General features: G+C 42.1%; 2 protein-coding genes across 4 annotated transcripts in view; one reads left to right on the forward strand and one right to left on the reverse strand.

The window, feature by feature from the left end:
* The window catches only part of MTMR7 (myotubularin related protein 7), a 99,210-nt gene extending 86,132 nt beyond the window's left edge, over window positions 1-13,078 (forward strand). The window contains exons 9-14 of the mRNA XM_058289968.2: window positions 126-251; window positions 1,736-1,785; window positions 3,488-3,688; window positions 4,890-5,018; window positions 6,899-7,025; window positions 10,029-13,078. Coding sequence (XP_058145951.1) covers window positions 126-251; window positions 1,736-1,785; window positions 3,488-3,688; window positions 4,890-5,018; window positions 6,899-7,025; window positions 10,029-10,391 — 996 coding nt within the window. The 3' untranslated portion in view covers window positions 10,392-13,078. The remainder of the gene's footprint in view (window positions 1-125; window positions 252-1,735; window positions 1,786-3,487; window positions 3,689-4,889; window positions 5,019-6,898; window positions 7,026-10,028) is intronic.
* The window catches only part of VPS37A (VPS37A subunit of ESCRT-I), a 46,770-nt gene continuing 38,541 nt past the window's right edge, over window positions 9,397-17,625 (reverse strand). Inside the window, exons 11-12 of one of the 3 annotated variants that reach the window (XM_004452082.5) lie at window positions 16,949-17,029; window positions 9,397-10,451 (exon numbers count right to left, since the gene is read on the reverse strand). In XM_004452082.5, the coding sequence (XP_004452139.1) occupies window positions 16,949-17,029 (81 nt within the window). In that variant the 3' untranslated portion in view covers window positions 9,397-10,451. Of the gene's footprint in view, window positions 10,452-11,121; window positions 15,432-16,948; window positions 17,030-17,625 lie in introns of those variants that run through there. The other 2 variants (XM_004452081.4, XM_058289969.2) reach the window with 2 other exon arrangements.

Below are 17,625 nucleotides of genomic sequence, written 5' to 3' on the forward strand. Positions count from 1 at the left end.
CTCGTGTCTTGTCTGCTTTGGAAGTGGCGGCCTCAGGATTTCAGCCCTGGCGGGAGTGGGCTGCCCAGGAGCTGTGCTGGGCGGCCGTGCTGGCCGTGGCTCGCTGCCTGTCTCGTGTTTTCCAGGCGGTTTCCGAGGAAGGGGCGAGCGTGCTGGTGCACTGCTCCGACGGCTGGGACCGGACGGCGCAGGTGTGCTCCGTGGCCGGCCTCCTGCTGGAGCCGCACTACCGGACGCTGCGGGGCTTCATGGTGAGCGGGCCGCGCGAGGGCAGCGCTGCTTCGCAGACGCCGCGGCTAATTTTCCCCCCATCGATGCTTTTTCTCTCATAGTAAGAGAGCAGCGGGGATGATGAAAGGGTCGGAGGTGAGATGGGCTTGAACTGAAGAGGTACATTTCTGGGAGGCCGACTTAATTCAGATCAACACTGTTAAATGTGAAATGTGGGGCAAATATAACATATATTTAGTAGTTTGCAAAATAGTTTTATACATCGTTTGCTCATAAATATTTCTGGTTTGAGATGATAATATGGGAGTGTGTAATGGGAAACACTTTTCAGAACAAAGCAGTTGGAACAAAAATTTTCTAGATTATGGATGCAGAGCCCTTCCAGGTTTTATTTTGTATGTAGTCCTCCGCAGCTCCAGACGAGAAGCCAAAACCCTCACAGTGGTTTTGTGTTCCTGGCTGAAGGGGGGCCTGGGTGCGTTCTGTCCTGGAGTTCGTGCCTCTTAGGTGGGTTTCCAGGTGTGACCTGTTGCTTCCATTTAGACATTTAGGAATACCGGTGCACCTGCGTGGGGAAACGGAGCTGCAGCTCGGCTGGTACGGCTGTCTTAAAATAGCCGCAAGGGCTCCCTAGTGACTGCAGCTCACCTGGTACCTGCCTCAGAAAGTGTGCTAGTGGATCCCGAGTCCTGGCTAGGCTGCAGCTCCCCTGGTACCCTGCCTCTAGGCTGGGCGGATGTGCTGCCCGAGGAGCCCTCCCAGGGCACACGGGGATCCCCGCCCTCGGCCCAGGCACCTGCTGCCCATCTTTTCCTCCGTGCCCTCGTTTTAATTCGGATCCACCAGCTGGCAGCTCACAAGAACTTCCCCTGGAGCCACCAAGGACCAGCCTCCCGCACCCCGTAATACCGTTGAAGCAGAGACCTCTGTCCACGTTACAGCTCCGCTGATATGGGTGGAATATTTTGATATTTGATTGAAAACACAGTTTTTAAGAAATACAGATGATGAACTCACGTTACCGCTAACCCCAGAGCAGGACCGAGGCTTGGAGCCCACCCCTTTGCCCGCCGTTCTGGAATTCTCCGCATGGAAAGCATCCCTGCCCGGTTGTCTCTTGGAAGAAAGGTGGCATTTCACGCTACATGGAGAGGCAGCCCCGCATTCTGGCCCAGATGGCCCCGGAGCGGAGGGAGCTGGGTACGAGGTGGCGCCCGCTCTGCCAGCCGCCTGGCGGGCTCCCGGGTCTTCCTAGACCAAGAGGACCACCCCGTCCCACAGTCACACTCGCTCGCACCGGCAGCCCCGAGCAGGTGGTGCTGCCCCTTCCCGTCTGCCCCCGCCGCTCTCCACCCAGGCCGCAGCTTCGCCCTCCGGGGCCGTGTCTCCTGGGGGCGGGCGGCCACGCGTCGCAGGCCACCCCGAGTCCTTCGGCCTCGTGGTCGTGGCCTGTTGTATTTCCTTGTTGCTTCTCTCCATGATAGTTCTCTTCTTTCTCTTGTAGGTGTTAGTTGAAAAGGACTGGATATCCTTTGGTCATAAGTTTAATCACAGGTAAGAGTATTTAAAAAGCCGTTGTTTTCAATGTGTAGGGTAAAACCGGTCTGTTTCTGGGAAATGAGGTTCTGGGAACACAGCCTTTTTTTTTACAGGGTTTCCTACTTGTGTATCCTATTGAAAAGTTCCCTAGTGCCTGTTGTATACATTACATCGCAGACCACTGAAGTCTGACTGGCTGTGCTCAGGATTAGCTGGGCAGAGCGGAACGAACGTTGAATCGTGCCTGAAAAGGCAGAGGGCTGGAAAGGGGACCTGGCAGCCCTAGGAATCCTCCCTGCCTGTCCCGGGCCACCTGCGGTGCCGAGTCACCCACTTTGGAAGTGCCTCCTGAGGGGGCAGCAGCTTTGCTCTCAGCTGCACGGGGTGGGCTGCTGTGGAGCAGCTGCTTTTCTCAGCGGGGCAGAGGGGTCAGCCGGGGGTCTGCTTGGCGGCAGTCTGTCCTGCATGTCCCTGGAGGACAGACCGACCGACCCGCCTTGCAGGCCGGGCTGTGGCATCCGCCAGCCTGTTCCTGGGGGTTCTTACTGATCACTGCTCATTTCTGTCGCTCGATTATTACCCACGGCTGAGGACACAGGGGTCTGTATTGTTATTTTCTCTTGGGTGGCACCCACCAAATCACCTTTTTAGTTTCCTTCTAAAAACCACTTCATATGTGAAGGCTAGGCAGTCTTCATTTAAAAATCAGCATCAAAGCGAGGCAGAAGATTCTGACGGACTCTTGAAAAGTAAGATATGGGGTATGTAAAGGTGTATGTGGAATCTTTGGTCACAAGGAAGTAAATCAAGTGGCAAGTTTAACTCAGCTCTGGAAACAGAAATATGTCTAGAAATTTGGGTAACTTCTCTATTTTTCCAAACTATTTGTCTTTCTTCTTCATCCTTTCCCAACAAAACAATACAAAGCCAAAACTTTAAAGTTGTTTAGATATTTCATCCCACTCCCTTAGCCACTCTTAAAATAAAGTGGAAGATTTATTTCAAAATTTCTGATGAAAAGTCTGAATTAAATAATGCTCCTTTTCCAGGAGAGATTTCCTGGGTTTTCGCTCCAGTGTGCTAACACTTTATTTTGTAACATTGTAACATGACTGTGTCCTTTTTCTGCCTAGACCATCACTTTAAAGGTTCTCTTTTTTTTTTTTAAGATTTTTTATTTCTCTCCCCACCCCACCCCAGTTGTCTGCTGTGTCTATTTCCTGTGTGTTCTTCTGTGACTGCTTCTATCCTTAGCAGCACCACCAGGAATCTGTCTCTTTTTGTTGCATCAGCTCTCCGTATGTGCAGCACCATTCCTGGGCAGGCTGCACTTCCTTTTGTGCTGGACGGCTCTCCTTATGGGGCGCGCTCCTTGCGCGTAGGGCCCCCCTAAGCAGGGGACACCCCTTTGTAGCAGGGCACTCCTTGCGCGAATCAGCACTGCATGTGGGCCAGCTGCACACGGGTCAAGGAGGCCCGGGGTTTGAACCGCGGATCTCCCATGTGGTAGACGGGCGCCCTATCCATTGGGCCAAGTCTGCGTCCCTAAAGGTTCTCTTGAAATTGGAATTTAAATATTTTCCCCACTTCTTTCCAAGTTTATGAGATCAGATTTATTTAGAAATTGGGAAATTTGAAATTGTTTTCCCATTTATAGCTTTCTTTAAAAAAACTGCACAAACTTGCCCCAAACTGTCTCTACTACTTTGTTTTATAGATATGGCAATTTAGATGGTGACCCAAAAGAAATCTCTCCAGTTATTGACCAGTTCATTGAGTGTGTCTGGCAGTTGATGGAACAATTTCCCTGTGCCTTTGAGTTCAATGAAAGGTTTTTGATTCACATTCAACATCACATTTATTCCTGCCAGTTTGGAAACTTCTTGTGTAACAGCGAAAAGGAGAGGCAAGAACTGAAGTAAGTGTTTTGACGCCTAATTTTTATCTGAGGATTTTGACCACTGAGCATTTTGGATGGCCTTGCCTGTGAAGAGTGTTGGATTTAGTCACACATCTACATGACAGATTAATCTTTTTTTTTTCCTGACATGATTTCATGAAAGATATAAAAATTGTCCAATTTTCCTCTCCCCATTTCTGCCTTATATCCACAGATAGATAGGCTTGACACACTGATATTGAAAGGGAACTTCCTGGATTCAGAGAATGTGGTTTTTGCACTTAAAAAAAATAGACATTTCCGGTAGATATGTTCTCATAATAAGAATTACACGTGTAATTGGGAAAGCAGACTTAACTCAAGCCACTGTCTATTCAGATTAAAATTGTATTGCTTTTATCCAGAGGGGAAGATAGGTAAAATGTTGACTTTAAAATTAATTATAAAGTCAAAATCTTAAAACAGAGTGCAAATAGGAGAACATTTTCCTAAAATGAAATTATGTTAACTGTGGTGTGTTTAATACCAGATTTAATTCTGGAAATGATCAGTTCAAATAAAATACTCTAATAGTTTTATATTGTTTGAGTTGAAGAAAAACTTGCTTTTTCTAGCAAATACTAGTTTAAGTTTCCTCCAAGGAACTTCAAGTGGGATCCCTGATAAATGGAGATGACTTAAAAGTAGCAGAGTGCGTCTTATAAACTCAGCTCTTCTCGGCAGTTTTGCTGGTTGTCGTACTAGATTAGCCAGTTCTAATGGTGTCTGCTCAGGTTTGGTCTTGGCTTTTCCACTCACTAGTCGTCTTACCTGGAGGAACTACCTAGTGTCTCCCTGCCTGTTTTCTCATCTGTAAAATGGACATATCTCATCGGGCTTCAGTGAGGACTCAGTGTGACACAACGAGTACAGCACTTAGAAGGGGACCTGGCAAATAAATGTTCAGTAACTCTGGGTGGAGGGAGGGAGAACAGAAACAACTAGCGACCGAGCGCTGTATTTTCCATCCCGGGGCCTTCAGCATCTGGTCAGGCATGACGGGCAGCAGGGGACCTGGGCGCGCGCCCGTGGCCCCAGGAGCCGGAGCCTGAAAGGGCGCTGTTCAGAACAGTGCTGCCAGACACGCGGTCACAACTGCCCATTCCTTTCCAGCTTTGCCGCGACGTTCTGCCTCAAGAGCCGCACAAGGCCGTTTTCTGACTCATTTTCTCTGTGACAGGATTCAGGAGAGAACGCACTCGCTGTGGGCGCACCTGTGGAAGCACCGGGCCGACTACACCAATCCTCTGTTCAGAGGCGACCCGGGGCCCCTGCGCCTGCCCGCCAGGCCCTGCAACTTCACCTACAAGTACGTGTGCCCAGGCCGCCCCGGGGGGCCGGGGCTCAGCCTCCATCCCTGCGCATGGCGCTGGGGTGAAGCACGCAACACCTTCTCGAGGGCTTGGCGCAGACACAGAATGAGCCAGAGCGGGGTGTGGGCCCAAGGGGGACCCCTACTTTCCTCCTCCCTTCTCCGTCCTGCTTCCTCTCCTTCTTAGCTGTTTCAAATATTAGGGACACCAGACAGCGAGGGACCAGGATTCTAAATCTCAGTGCCAGGTAACTCAGATAAACCCTTCAGATGAGCTACGAGCCGTGGTAGCTTTTATCAGCAGGTCTGGATCTAAATACTGGAACCAGACTGTCATAGGTGGAGTACATTAGGTGAATTTTACTTACTTATTACTTATTCTTTAAATCATCTTATGAAGTAAGTGATCACTATTGGATGTCGTTATAGATCTACTGAACACACTATGGCTTTGTGAGCTTCTTATTGGCTAATTTAGGTGTTCCCATTTAGTAATGGAATCATTTAGAAGGTGGGAAAACTAGATGGTAACCAATGTGGCACAGTAATCCTGGCTGCACACATCAAATGGGGATGTGCAAGTGTTGGTGCCCATTGGTGGAATTCTATTCAGAATTTAATGTTTTATAACAATGATATCTAAAAGATGTAAATTCTAATTTATTTTTTAAAAAACTAAAAGAAAGAAGGAAAGGAAGGAAAGGAAGGAAGGAAGGAAGGAAAGAATATTGACTAAACCAGGCGCCTTGTAAGCTAGATGTGGGCTCGCACGTTAGGTAGCAGTCTAGACTTGGCTTACCTGGTTGTCTCCACTGAGTCAGGTTCTGAGGATGGGCCCTTGTGGAAATTATTTTAGATAGTATATCTTGGGATGACAGGGTGGCACTAGAGGTTCTACTAGGTATGCATGCTTTATATTTTATCCTTTGGCTTCTTCTCGAGGCTTGCTGATATGGAGAAATGGCTCAGAAGTCAGTACAAAAACAAACTCACAGAGAATCACCTGAGAAACTGCATTTCTTCCATCACTCTGAAACCCATATCCCAAACACATGCTTAGTCATTTTTCTCCCTCTCTAGCTTTTATTCCTCAGTGGTTCTGTTCTTAGTCTTATTTCCTCAGAATTTTGTAGCAATTTATTAATTTTATTAGACTAAAAAAAATATTCCTTTGTTTTTGTAATACAGTTTTGAGAGCTTTTGGGACACTGCAATCCACTATATTGCAGCTGATTTGTTATTAATATTATTGTTTATCCTCAATAAAATGTTATTAACTAACATTTTACTGAGGATCAAGCACTGGTCAAGGAGTTAGGAGCAAAACAGCGCATGACACTGAAATCCGCCCTCAGTGATCTTCTAAATAGAGTGGACTAAGGTGGACCTACAGACCTAAGGATTAGTGTCCCTCTGGTAATGCCATTTGTTCTCATTTGCATTCCAGTATGCTTTAAAAAGATTCTTAAAAGACTCCCTTCGTAACTGAACATGTCTATATGTTAGTGGTAATAAAATCACTCATTTCCCAAGTTTACTTCCAAATTGAGTCATTTTCTTAAAGGAAAAAAAATGGTAGCATGTGCAACTTCAATACATTTTGGAAAAAATTTCCTATTATGTGCCTTTTAATTCAGTAGCAAGTACATGACTAGGCTTTTCATGAATTTACTTTTCCTAAGTCTACTGACCCAAGAAAAAGAAAACGTCAACACGGGATTATTACCTTGAGTGGCTGGCGAGTGGAATTTGCCTTGGGCTGATATTTACTAAGCCTGGAACTGAGGCATCAAAGTCGCTTTGCGATCCTGAGTGAGGACGTTAGACCTGCAGACTGTGGATGGGTGGAGCCCTAAAACTTCTGCCACCCTCTCCAGGTTCTGGAGTGGAATGTACAACCGCTTTGAAAAGGGGCTGCAGCCCCGACAGTCAGTTACCGACTTCCTTCTGGCCGTGAAGGAGGAAACGCAGCAGCTGGAGGAAGAGCTGGCGGCCCTGGAACAGGTGAGGCTGCTCCACGCCCACGTCTAGGGCGCTGCTCTGTGACGCGCTCGTGGCTCGGGCAGGTGCAGTGCAGCAGCAGAGCCGTTTTATGCTTTAAGCCACGGCCACCCTGGAGCACAGGTGGGCATCCAGGTACTGAAACCCGAACGGAGGCATTTAAAGTATTTCAGCCCCTGGCTTGTGGCTCAGTTCCACAGTCCGTGGAACCAGCTGGCTCTTCCTATATTGGTATGGTTTTTTGTTGTTACTGCTATTTAACTAATAAAATTAATGATTTCTTACTGGAGAATGCACGAAAAAATGGGATTCAAAATGAAAGAACACGATCAGTTATATGCACTTGAAAAACCTCTCCTCCACTTTTAAGAAAATCATAAAAAAATAATAAGCTGAAGATGCTAATAGCTGAGATTGTCTAGAAGCAATCTACTTTTTAGCCTTTGTAACTTCCCAGTACTTGGCCAGCGAGGTCTAATACACTTAAAATGTTTATCCTTAACTTAATGGCAATTTCCCAGTCTTCATCCTAATATTCTTTTTTACACACTGTACATGATCTAAGAAAGGAAAAACTCTGTTTCCAGTGATCCCACCCTAGTTTGGTAGATAACCACAACCCACATGACCCTGCACTTCCTTCTGCTTTGCTCATCTCCTTAAAACCCCATCATGTAATTTACTTAAGAACTGGCAATACATTCCTGTTGTCTGGACCTGAATTCTAAATTGAGATTCAGCATTTTAAATAAGAGGAAAGACTGTTTTTCCTTTCTTAGATCATGTATAGTGTATTAAAAAAAAAAAAAAAAAAAAAAAAAGTATTAGGATGAAGGCTGAAAAACTCATTAAGACTCATTGTAGTTGCATAAAGCAATGATGTAACTGGAAGAGAACTTCTAGTTTCCTGCTTTCAGACTTATGAATGTCTAAATAAGGGGTGGCAAAGTGTCACAGGGTGAGTTCCATGTCTCTTCCTTTGCCAGGTCACCTCTGAAAATGCTGGCCCGGGGGAAACAATGCCATATGGTTGAGAGTTCCCAGTGGTATAAGGGGGTATTTAGCAGTAACTGGTGAGGCTGACTCTGCTGGTTTCCCCTAATATTTCAAGGGAAAAAAGTCGCCTTTCAAGATGGAAATGCACCATAATGGTTAATATCTTTAATCTAGGGTTTCAAACACAAGTGCACACTGGGGTCAGATAGATGCAGGGACCAAAATTGTTGAGAATTTTTAAACCCAGCATAAATGTCTTCCTTGTAATTCTATGTGGGTCAAGCAGAGATGTCTCTAAATCTGTGTGGAAACTCATCATGTCTTAACACTCCTGGAGAAGTAGTTCTTAACTGTGGGCGTTAGAACCCCCGGCTCATCCCCTCCTGACGCCCAGGTGCTCAGCCTGGGGGCTCCTGCAGCACAGGGCTGCACGGTGCCGGCAGAGCCGAGCCCCCGCATCTCGACTGCGCAGAGCGCTGAGCTGAGACGCGGCCCCCGTGCTTAGAGTTACCAGTCGGTGGTTGAGCCTTCGTCACGTCAGCATGGGGCCAAGACACGCAGGTTTGTGTAAATCTCAGGGTCCTATTAAATATTCCAACATTCTTTAAAAAATCACTACTAATCCAAAAATTTAGAATATGTAAAAGTACCCTAAGTAAAAACCTTTGGCTGTATATGCTTTTAAGAAAGTCAAAATTCCTTAGCCTGGCATGAAGATCTTCCCATAACCCAGCTTAATCCAAACCTTTCAACTGTTCCTACCATTCCCCTTGCTCAAATTTAACTGTCCTCTGCTGCTTCGGTACACAACCGATGCCTCCCGCCCTTCGCTCTTCCTCTGCTTCGGTACACAACCGATGCCTCCCGCCCTTCGCTCTTCCTCTCACTGTCCCTCCTGCCAGCAATGCTAACACCAGCAGCATGTCCCAGCTTTATTGTCTTGTGAAAATGCTCCTTCTTCCTTGAACTTCACTTATACCTCTTATCTCCACATTTCCCTACCCCTCTGAGAAGCTGTTGCTTTTTCTAAGCTTCTGCCCCTTACAGGACTCCAAGTTCTTGATGGCTTGTCTTTATAATCTTATTCCTACATTGCCCAGCAGAGTGCATCTGCATGTAGTAGCTTAAAATGCATGCCTTCTGGATGAATACGTAACACTTGAGCCTACAGCTCCTCCCTGTTTGGCACTGAAAGATGCAATTTGTAAACTGCATTTTGAACAACCCAAATGTCTATCACCTGATGAATAGATGAACAAAATGTGGTATGTACACATAATGGAATATTATTCAGCTAAAAAATGATGTTGATATATGCTACATGTGGATGAGCCCTGAAAACTTACGCAACGTGAAAGATGACACATGCAAGAGCCTATACATTTTTCCATTTATATGAATTACCCAGATTAAACAAATCCATAGACACAGGAAGTAGATTAGTGGTTGCAGGGGTGGTGAGGGAGAGACTGCTGGGTATGGTGTCACTCTTTGGGGTGATGAAATATAATGGAATCAGAAAATAGTGATGGTACTACAACCTTGTGAATATATTAAAACCCACTGAATTGTCCTCTTTAAAAAAGGCTGACTTGTTTAGTATGTAAATTAGATCTCAACTTAGAAAAAACTTAGATAAGAACATAAATCCTCATTTCCAATATTCTTTAGTTCACAGAAAACCCTAAACTCTCCTAACCATATACAGAAAGGGAGAATATCTATTGCCAAGAGCTTTACCTGGGTTTAAGTTTTATAGAAAACTGATGCTAAGGCAGGTATTATCACCCCTACATTAGTGATGAAGAAACAAGACTCAGAGAATTTAATTATCTTGTTCAGGGTCATAAAGTCTAGATGTGAACCCATGTCCATTCTAAGTCACACGTGCTTAATTAACATTATACCGAGCTGGAAAGTAATGAGTACGAAAGGCATAGATATATTAAAAAAAAATAAAAGAGGTAAATTAGTTATGATTTTTCCCTGAAATTGTTATTTCTTTTTTAGAGGCTAGAAAAAATTCAGAAAGTCCAGCTAAACCGCACTCGAGTGAAGAGTAAGCCGAGCGAGCCCAGCAAGCACTCGGGGCTCTCCACCTGCGACGACGGCACAGCCAACACGCCCCAGGACTACAGCGGGAACCTGCGGTCGTTCCCCTCCAGGAGCCCTTCCCAGGGCGACGACGACTCTGCCCTGATCCTAACCCAGGACAACCTGAAGAGCTCAGACCCAGACCTGTCGGCCAACAGCGACCAGGAGTCGGGCGTGGAGGACCTGAGCTGCCGGTCTCCGAGTGGGGGAGAGTGCCCGCCCAGCGAGGACAGCGGCAGGGACCGGGACTCGGACGAAGCCGTGTTCCTCGCCGCCTGAAGGTCCTCCCCGGAGTCCAGCAGAGAGGACGCGCAAGACGTGCTTCCAAAAACATGGGACCTGTGCAATTCAAAATTAAAAATGTCTCAAGAGATGGTATGTGCCAGCGGGATTAGAAAACGTAGCTAAGGGAAGGTATAAGATGTCCACCTTCTAGTACCTTTAGATGTTGAAGAACAGGAAGTAGCCATTTCTTTTATCAAATATAAGGAAAATCATTGGCCAATTTGAAACGCACTCCAGACTCTGACAGTTGTATTCATATAGAGTAACTTCTACCAACCTCTGAAGCTGCAAATACAAATCTCCTTTCACGCAGCGCACACCTGCTCAGAGGGCACTTCTGGTCCCTGCCCTCCCAACCTCTTATTCCACTTTCATCTCCCCTTATTTCATTTCCAGATGCACATTTTGTGTTTTCAAAACCATTTAACATTACCTTCCTTTCCAACTTTATCAGTGTTTCTAAAAACAGAGACATTATTGAGATGCACTCTTTTTGGTTAACAGAGATATTCCTCTAATTGAGTTTGTAATTGCTTAAGCTTATGTTTCATGTTTAATCATCACTTTGCCTTATCCTTATATATTTTGTATTGTTATAATTTTGTTGACTTTCTCCAGAATCTCATTTCTCCGCATCATTTTAAAAATGCTAAGACTTATAACTGACTTTCCCTCTAAATGGGGTCTAATAATTAATGTAGAAACAACACTCACTCTCTGGTTCTTACATATGAAATTACATCATACTAGCTTTATTAACAACCTTATATTCCAGAAACAACAACTACCGAGACAGGGCGGGCCCACAGCCAGCATACAGTGCAGTCAGGATAAAATTCAATGAAGAAAGCTTCTAGTTAAGAACCAGAGAACTTGATCATCATCATGTCTATTTAACCAGTGGACTCAGTTTTGTCACCTATGAGTTTAGAAATTATGTGTTTGATTAATGTGGTTTAATTAACATTAGTAGCATCCACTGAGACTGCTGGAAGGTAGTTCTGAGTTTTTGTTTTGCTAAAATCCACGTTTGAAGCAGAATTATTCCCCTGTCTTAAGAGCAAAGCCACTACTTTACAGGGCAAACTAAACATCTGATCTGAAGACAGTGAAGAAAACTTGTGATGTCTGGACAGAGGTAAATAATATTCATGTAGTATGCTATTTAAATATTAGCACCTTCTAGAACATAAAGGGATTAATTTAAATTTGATTTTTACAATCTACTTCACTATTTTGAATATGTGAAAAAAATTTTATAGAATGTATTAATCTTTGCTTAAATGGGAACAAAGTAAAGAAAGACGTCAAGAAAGATACATTACTGAAATCTCTATTGTGAAAGATTCAGAGTATAACAACAAATACAGATGAAATAATTTAGTATAATTGTGTTATTCATATTTAAAATAGAATAACATATTAGAGACCTGTATTATAATACTTCTGTTAATGTGAAAAATAAAGCAAGTGTAATTCTTTTAGAATATATAATTTGATAATTTGAACATTCTTTACAATCTCAAAATTATTTACATACAAAGAATGTTTATTTACTTTCTGCAATATACTGTGGTAGTAGGGAACACCTTGTTAATGGTACTTAGGATATAATAGTATTGGCTTTACATTTTTAGAACATAAATCATTTTATGCCATTCTTGTAGTGAGCAGGTCTTAGAATTCTGTTGCCTAATACTGAGGATATGACTAATTTCTTGCAGCTGGCAGAGTATGTCTATAAAAACTAATGTATAAATTTTTTTTAAAAAATTATGCCATAGAATATGCATTTATTTGGAAAAACAAACAGCATATACTTAATATTTTAAAATTTATTTAATGTGATGTCTTCCACATCAAAGCCATAGACTCTTTATTCAGTTACCCCAGCGTTTTTTACATGATGTTAATAATTTATGAATTTATATATTATCTATATATTTTGTCTCTTCTTTATAAGTTGACCTAAGGCTGAAATCTATATAAAAGGTTACATTTACTGTGTATTAAAACTTAATTGTGCTTTCAAAGGGCCTTGAAAGAGCATGGCCAGTCCGACAAGATGAGATGTCTAAATTCTACATTCTCAATTTAAATCAATAATCAGAAAGTGCTTTATTCAGAGCAGCTGGTTTAAGTCAAAGGGAATAAACCAATGTAAAACTGGCTTAAGGCAGAGGACTTCCCAATTAGTAATTTTCAGAGCTCAGGTGATTAGCAATGTTCAGGCAAATTTGATGATATGAAATGGGTAAGAATTTTGACCATGATTCTGCAAATCAGGATGGAACAGTTTTTAGGAATGAAGGATGGTGAGGAAAAGGGAGGGAAACCCTGTTTTATGCTTTAAGAGCACTTTAGGGGAAGTTTACTTTATTCCCTGAAAGTGAATCTGAGCTGTCCTTCCACTTAAGCATATATAAATTATGATCAATCTCATTGTCAAACAACTTCTACCCCAATGTAAATTCCCTAAGGTCAGTATGTCCCCAGAAGTTTCTTCCAACCTTGAAACTTATCTTTAGTATGTATCTCACTGATTTAGAACTTTCCTCCATTATGAGACACGAGCCTTTAAATCTTTACCCATGACAAACTCCCAACCCGAGCAGTCAGCTAACCTTTCCTCTATCAGTCCACCTTGTCTTCTATTACACATTAAAGTAAAATTGAATCTCTGCTCTGGCCTGCATTTCTTTTTTCCCTCTGGCATTGCTTCTGCAGTATGGTCAATCTGAAGAAAAAAAGCCAAAAAATTACAAAAATGGTCACTTTTTAAATGTCCGTTGCACTGGCAGAACCCAAATTCATATAGGCATATTCAAATGTAGACTCTTTCCATCCACGGCAACGGACATAACTTATATCTGAACTTATCTATTTGTTAAATATAAGAACTGTGATGAAACACTTATCTTTAACAAATGAGTTGTGATGAGGTTATTTAATAAATTAATTTTGGGAAGAGAAAACAAGCTGTGTTTTAACTAGTATAGAATGAAACTGGGCTGGCCAATGGATACATGGATAGATAAATTACCCATGTAATTATGTAAAAGAGATTTATTCTGTATGAAAATAAGTGATTTGGGAGAGGGAAGTGGAAGAGAAGGCTTCAGAAAAGCACCCAAACCATGTCTGAGTCATGTTTGTGTAGAATCTCCACAGTGCCTTATTGTTGGTAGGTGAAACTGCTAGATCAAATGCATTCATGTTTTATTCTGCAACTGCTGTGGTCTGCTGATGTCTTGTTCTGGGATATACATATTTTTAAGAAAGCAAATATTGAAACTATTAGGTCATCCATAGCCCTGATTACTGGTAAAACTGAAGCTCTGATGGTCAGTGCATTACCCAGCGAACTCTGCAACAGTTTGAAAGACTTATTTCATCTATAAATCAAGAAGAATAATTTTACCTTCTTCATATGGTCATTTTGAAGATTAAACATGCCCTTAGCACAGTGTCAGGAAGATTGAGGATTAATAAGTTATTTTCTTTATCCAACATTTTATCTTTATAGTCAAGTGGAATATTTGACCTTCCAGAAACATAGACTAAATATTAAGTATTTTTAAAGTCTAAGAAAATAAAATTTTCCCTAAAGTGCTATTGCCAAAAATACATATAGGAAGAAAGAAGAATGAAGAAATGGCAAACTGTACTGTATGCTGTGAATGGAATGGCAATTATTTTGGGATGAAACTGAAACAAAAGTATACTCTTGGTTGTTTCGTGATTTTAGATATCACCTTCCCAAGCCTCAGTAATATCGTTCAAGATTTTCTCCTTTTTGGCTTTTAGGGATACTCATGAAATGTTTTAATTCTGTGACATGATTTAGAAGCATACTGCAGGGGAACGGATGTGGCGCAGGCAGTTGAGCGCCCACTTCCACATGGTAGGTCCTGGGTTTGGTTTCCAGTGTCTCCTAAAGGAAAAAACAAAAACAAAAACAAAAAAAACCACGAGCAAAAAATACTAAAAAACACTGAACTGTACACTTTAAATGTGTGAATTATAAGGTTTGTGAACTATGTCAATAAAATTATACATATTTTAAAAAGCACACTGGCCAAACACAAGTTAAAGAGAAAATTCAATTAAATTCATTAAAAATTAGGATCACCTAAAAATCAAATATTATATGTATTACTATAGTTTTTCCTCTTATAAAAAAGCTAATTCAGAGTAAAAGGTCAGAAAAATTGTCTTTTTTTTTTGTATGTGTCTAATTTATCATTTATTGAATAAAAAGGTTAACCTTAACATTAAGAAGTTTGAAAGCATATCCTTATCCAACTACAAACCCATCAGATACTTACATATATAAAAAATAAGCATGAAAGTTTGTGCTGGATTGGTTTTAAATAAAGGCATTTTTTTAAATTAGGTAAAATATTTATTTACCTGTATTGCTTCTTAAATGCTTTACTTTTAAAAATACAACAATATGTAAAAGGAGCTGGTTTATCTTTAGATTTACTGTACTTAATAAAAGTTAATTTTTCTTGAGATGGCACATTGGCAGGTTTGATGTTTCCTGCCACTATGAATATTTAAAAACAAATTTCTTTTAGAAGTTTTATCATTCAGAAAGAAAGAAGAAAAATAAGGGTCATTCCACATTGAAGATAGTAATTTTTTTCAAAACAGTTGACAGGGAGAAGTCTAAATATTCTTGATAAAGAACAAGTTTCAAATTAAAGAATTTAAGTTTGATTTTAAATGAAGTAAATTTTATAAAATATCAAAAAACAAATTATATGCATAGGTATTTAATCTCTAATAAGGGGAACGTCAGTGGAACTTTAATATGATAGAATTTATCAGCAATAAACATTTTTAGTGCAGAAAAATTTCTCAAATATAGCAATCATTCCAATCTATACAAAATCAGTCTCTAGTTTTGTAAACAATCTATGCAGTTTATGAGTTCAGCAACTGTTGCAAAGCCCATTCACAAATCATTAACAGAAAACATTGTGTTTAGTTTTTTGTCCCATTCCTCTTTTGGCAGCTCAGGAAAATCTGGAAAGAAAAGGAAAAAAAACCCTAAGATTTAATTTAAGATGATAAATTTTCATCTTCTCATTCTCTTCAAATGAAGGTTTACCTATAAGAGGATAAACTGACTCTGAGGGGGTGGGGATGAGGAAAGAATTCCAGTATGTTCAAATAAATAGGCAAGTATTCAGTGTCGACTTTTTTCTTAAGCTGTGGAAAATGCAACCCCTATGTCGGAATTTGCAGTATGATTTGGAAAGTAAGTTAAAAACCACTGCACGGTTGGCACTAATGTCAGGTAGCAGCAGATTCCGAGAAAGGGAGGGGCGTTTGAGTCGAGCACGAGAAACACCTGTCACTTCTCTTCCGGGAGCCTAGGCCCCTTCCTAAGGAACCCCTGCTCCCTGCTCAAAGTCCACGCCTTCAGTTCAGCAGAGAGGGCAAACCACAGGCACCGATCGCCAGGCCCAGCTGACCAGGCCGGGACGGAGGCCTCGCCCGTGCCGCCGCCTCAGCCTCTTCCATCTCCACTGGGTGCTTGAACCGGCAGATGACAGAAAGAGGCCCTTGGGCAGCAATGGCTCAAACGTCAAGTGCAGCGGAGAAAAGCTTTCTGCAGAGACAGCACGAGAAGGCAAATGACAGGAAAGGACAGAAAACAGAAGAATGGAGATGCAGAGAGAGGAAACAAGCCGTGTAGACGGGGAGTGTGAGGGGGAGCTGCTCCGGTCGCTGCGGGCTTCCAGCTCCTGCTCTCAGGGCCTCAGGTGAGTGAGCCTGCCTGGGCTCAGCTCTGTAACCGCCCTGGAGGTAGCCAGCAACACAGGAGCCTCTCCTTAAGCTTGTCTGAGAGGGAATAGTCCTCGCAACCCAATCATTCCTAAAACAAGACGGGGCGGAAAAGGAAGGGTGCTGGGATCAGGTAAGAGCAGGTAAAGCTATGATGGGAGAAGAACACACAGGGAAAACGGGAAAACAGGAAGGTCATCTGAAATGCACGCCAGAACACGGGTCTTAAAGGCAGACCGAGGAGTGTGGCGTCACTCCTGCCACTGCTGGGGCCCATCGTGGGCCGGCACTGAGGGAGGGCATCCTCACGGCATGGCGCAGGAAGGGGAGTCCCAGAGGTCAGTGAGAAAGGCACGAAAGTTATTAGCGTAGCCCTGGTGACAGATGCGAGTTCATTTCAAAGAAGAAATGAAGACACTGCTGCGAAATATGTCAGCTAGGTGATACGGTATACACCACACCAGCTGAAAGGAACTGGCTACGACAGAATTCTACATGAAAAGCTATCAAACAAAAACACCTTTCGTTTAAGCCAACGTCATACTGAGAAAAAAAGATTTCTACCAGTTATAGATTTGTTTATGTATTATGTCACTATATAATATACAGCATTCAACATGTTATATAGCAAAACAGTGGTAACGACTGAATTATGCTGAAAGCTGGCTGCAGAGGCACTGCTGAGAACACTCAATTAAAAAACCATCTTGCAATAGCCTTTAAACACAAGTTTTAAAAGTAAAACAATTTACCTATAGTGGAGCATGAAATTGGCTGTGCATTGCTATTGCCTGTTGAAGTTTCTCTTCCTTGGCTCTTCTACAGTGGCAAATCTAGAAAATAATTTAAAATACCAGTAACTTCTCCAAAGATGGGCCTACTACTTCCTGCATTACAACAGAATTCCAAATAAGACCTGTTGATCTTATTACAATAAGCTTTTAAAAACTTTACTTTTAGGTAAGTTTTACGTTTACATGAACAGAAAAATTACACCAAAAGTTCAGGTTTTTAATGTTTACGGTAGCTAATAAATCCTCAGAATTTAAGAGTCCAAAACGACCTCTAATTTTGTTTGGAAGATGCCCTTTGCCTATAAACTTTCAGAATGTAAAACTACGATCCTATATATCAATTATCTGATGATATAATTTCAATTATCTGTGTTTTAAAAACATGGAAATAAATCCCACTTGTTAATCAGGAAGATAAACAAATAAAAACTTCACACACAGCCATATAGTACAAAAGAGTAAGGGATGAGACGCCAATGTCTGACTAATGCTATAACCACAGGCAAGTCATCACATCCCTGAAATCAATCTTTCTGGTGGGAATGAGGATTACAACATCTGCTCCACCTGCCTACACTGGATATGCATAAACAGAGCAGGTATGCTTTATAAAGTTCACTAACAAAAGGTTACTT

The sequence above is a fragment of the Dasypus novemcinctus genome, chromosome 29 (genome assembly GCF_030445035.2).
Source record: "Dasypus novemcinctus isolate mDasNov1 chromosome 29, mDasNov1.1.hap2, whole genome shotgun sequence".
Classification (NCBI taxonomy): domain Eukaryota; kingdom Metazoa; phylum Chordata; class Mammalia; order Cingulata; family Dasypodidae; genus Dasypus; species Dasypus novemcinctus.